This window comes from Oncorhynchus nerka, unplaced genomic scaffold (genome assembly GCF_034236695.1).
Source record: "Oncorhynchus nerka isolate Pitt River unplaced genomic scaffold, Oner_Uvic_2.0 unplaced_scaffold_3479, whole genome shotgun sequence".
In the NCBI taxonomy this organism is placed as follows: domain Eukaryota; kingdom Metazoa; phylum Chordata; class Actinopteri; order Salmoniformes; family Salmonidae; genus Oncorhynchus; species Oncorhynchus nerka.
This window is the reverse complement of record NW_027037817.1, coordinates 1-3,417: the sequence shown is the minus strand read 5'-3', so window position 1 is coordinate 3,417 and position 3,417 is coordinate 1. Positions and strand designations below refer to the sequence as shown.

Here is a 3,417-nt window from a genome sequence, read left to right as displayed (position 1 = left end):
ACAGCATATTAAACTATATATCTAACAGCATATTAAACTATATATCTAACAGCATATTAAACTATATATCTAACAGCATATTAAACTATATATCTTACAGCATATTAAACTATATATCTAACAGCATATTAAACTATATATCTAACAGCATATTAAACTATATATCTAACAGCATATTAAACTATATATCTTACAGCATATTAAACTATATATCTAACAGCAGACAGCATATTAAACTATATATCTAACAGCATATTAAACTATATATCTTACAGCATATTAAACTATATCTAACAGCATATTAAACTATATATCTAACAGCATATTAAACTATATATCTAACAGCAGACAGCATATTAAACTATATATCTAACAGCATATTAAACTATATATCTTACAGCATATTAAACTATATATCTAACAGTAGACAGCATATTAAACTATATATCTAACAGCATATTAAACTATATATCTAACAGCATATTAAACTATATATCTTACAGCATATTAAACTATATCTTACAGCATATTAAACTATATATCTAACAGCATATTAAACTAGCATATTAAACTATATATCTAACAGCATACTAGCATATTAAACTATATATCTTACAGATTACAGCATATTAAACTATATATCTTACAGCATATTAAACTATATATCTTACAGCATATTAAACTATATATCTTACAGCATATTAAACTATATCTAACAGCATATTAAACTATATATCTAACAGCATATTAAACTATATATCTAACAGCATATTAAACTATATATCTAACAGCATATTAAACTATATATCTAACAGCATATTAAACTATATATCTAAAACTATACAGCATATTAAACTATATATCTTACAGCAGACAGCATATTAAACTATATATCTAACAGCATATTAAACTATATATCTAACAGCATATTAAACTATATATCTTACAGCATATTAAACTATATATCTAACAGCATATTAAACTATATATCTAACAGCATATTAAACTATATATCTTACAGCATATTAAACTATATATCTAACAGCATATTAAACTATATATCTTACAGCATATTAAACTATATATCTTACAGCATATTAAACTATATCTAACAGCATATTAAACTATATATCTTACAGCAGACAGCATATTAAACTATATATCTTAATAGCATATTAAACTATATCTAACAGCACAGCTAACAGCATATTAAACTATATCTAACAGCAGACAGCATATTAAACTATATATCTAACAGCATATTAAACTATATATCTAACAGCATATTAAACTATATATCTTACAGCATATTCAACTATATATCTAACAGCATATTAAACTATATATCTTACAGCATATTAAACTATATCTAACAGCATATTAAACTATATATCTTACAGCATATTAAACTATATATCTTCGCATATTAAACTATATATCTTACAGCATATTAAACTTATATCTGATATTAAACTATATCTAACAGCATATTAAACTATATATCTTACAACCTTTACTGTAGCAACCATATCCCCTTGCTCATTATGTCTTGACTGTTATCGTATACAGTCGGGCTGGGATTGACGACTCCAAGAAGTGGGGAATGTTGTTTCTCATCAATCAGCTCTTCAAGATCTACTTCAAGGTAAGACAGTAGTGTGATTGGGTGAAGTTTTGTTTACATGAATAGGCCCTACTTTGTGTGTGTGTGTCTAAACGGTTGTGTGTGTGTCCAGATCAACAAGCTACACCTGTGTAAGCCACTGATCCGGGCCATCGACAGCTCCAACCTGAAGGATGATTACAGTATGGCCCAGAGAGTCACCTACAAATACTACGTAGGCCGCAAGGCCATGTTCGACAGCGACTACAAACCAGCCGAGGAGTACCTGTCCTTCTCCTTCCAGCACTGCCACCGCTCCAGCCAGAGGAACAAACGCATGATCCTCATCTACCTACTGCCTGTCAAGATGTTGCTGGTGAGACAGAGTGCCTCACTGAGAGAGCTCAAACATACACTCATCTAGCCACACACGTCTGAATTCAAATCAAATTAAAAAAGCTTGACTGTCAATCAGAGACTAAGACTGGTGTTGCTCATGTTGATTCAGGGTCACATGCCTAATCACCAGCTGCTCAGGAAGTACGACCTCATGCAGTTTGCCGACGTCACGAAAGCTGTGAGGTGAGTGTCACCACCCGCCCGCTCCTTGCCATCTCTCTTTCTCCTCTCTCCCCCTACTCCCTCCTTCCCCCTCTTTTTCTAATTTCTGTCTCTCTGTCTCTGTAACAGTGAGGGCAACCTGCTGCTGTTGAACGAGGCCTTGGCCAAGCACGAGACCTTCTTCATCCGCTGTGGCATCTTCCTCATCCTCGAGAAGCTCAAGATCATCACCTACCGGAACCTCTTCAAGAAAGTGTGAGTCTACTCACCAAGTCCAGCTGGACTGTCCTGGCCTGGTTACACTTTTAACCCTACTGAGCCAAGTCCAGCTGGACTGTCCTGGCCTGGTTACACTTTTCACACTACTGAGCCAAGTCCAGCTGGACTGTCCTGGCCTGGTTACACTTTTAACCCTACTGAGCCAAGTCCAGCTGGACTGTCCTGGCCTGGTTACACTTTTCACACTACTGAGCCAAGTCCAGCTGGAATGGGCTGGTCTGGTTACACATCCATCATAGTTGCTGGAACCGCACTGAAAGGACAATGTGAAAATAAATTATCTGAGGCAGCACAGTACGATTCAGGTCAGCCCTATAGTGTGAATTGGCATAGTGTGTGTGTGTGTGTGTGTGAACCTATGACCGATAATGACTTTCTGTTAACATGTTTGTGGTATGTGGGTTAGGTACCAGCTGCTGAAGACTCACCAGTTGCCCCTAGATGCCTTCCTGGTAGCTCTGAAAATGATGCAGGTGGAAGAGGTGGACATTGACGAGGTGCAGTGTATCCTGGCCAACCTAATCTGTGAGGTGAGATCCCACCACACACACCTTTTCCTCTGACCATGTGCTTCCACCTGATATTTCAGACAGTCGTAAAACATGAAGCAGCAGATGAACTCTCTTCCTCTCTTCTAGGGTCACATCAAGGGCTACATCTCTCACCAGCACCAGAAACTGGTCGTCAGCAAGGCCAATCCATTCCCCCTGCTGTCATCATCTTCCTAATCTACGTATCCCAGAATCCCCTTCACCCAGGAACTGTTCCCAGAAATATATTTCCTTATTATTTAGGTTGCATTTTATTTTGTCATATTTTATACATTTTGAATAAAAGTTTTGTTGTTTTACTCCTTGTACCACATTTTTGTTTATTAAGGAAGTATGAATGATTTATATAATTATAGTACATGTTAAAATATAACCACTCGCTTTCATTTACATTGTTAACCTTGGAAAAAACAACTTAAATCT

General features: G+C 35.8%; 1 protein-coding gene across 1 annotated transcript; it reads left to right on the top strand.

The window, feature by feature from the left end:
* Positions 1-1,527: 1,527 nt before the first annotated feature.
* LOC135566747 (PCI domain-containing protein 2) lies at positions 1,528-3,293 on the top strand. Its single transcript, XM_065014372.1, has 6 exons — positions 1,528-1,645; positions 1,737-1,979; positions 2,112-2,185; positions 2,294-2,419; positions 2,850-2,973; positions 3,082-3,293. The coding sequence occupies exons 1-6, from the start codon at positions 1,604-1,606 to the stop codon at positions 3,169-3,171; spliced, it is 699 nt and encodes a 232-aa protein (XP_064870444.1). The 5' UTR covers positions 1,528-1,603; the 3' UTR covers positions 3,172-3,293.
* The last annotated feature ends 124 nt before the right edge of the window (positions 3,294-3,417 follow it).

What these genes read in the sequence shown, in the direction of transcription:
- LOC135566747 (XM_065014372.1), top strand. Translation starts at nt 1,604, where the DNA reads ATGTTGTTTCTCATCAATCAGCTCTTCAAGATCTACTTCAAG. An exon ending in TCTTCAAGATCTACTTCAAG is followed by an intron (nt 1,646 to 1,736) that starts GTAAGACAGTAG and finishes GTGTGTGTCCAG; the next exon opens with ATCAACAAGCTACACCTGTG. An exon ending in CGGAACCTCTTCAAGAAAGT is followed by an intron (nt 2,420 to 2,849) that starts GTGAGTCTACTC and finishes TATGTGGGTTAG; the next exon opens with GTACCAGCTGCTGAAGACTC.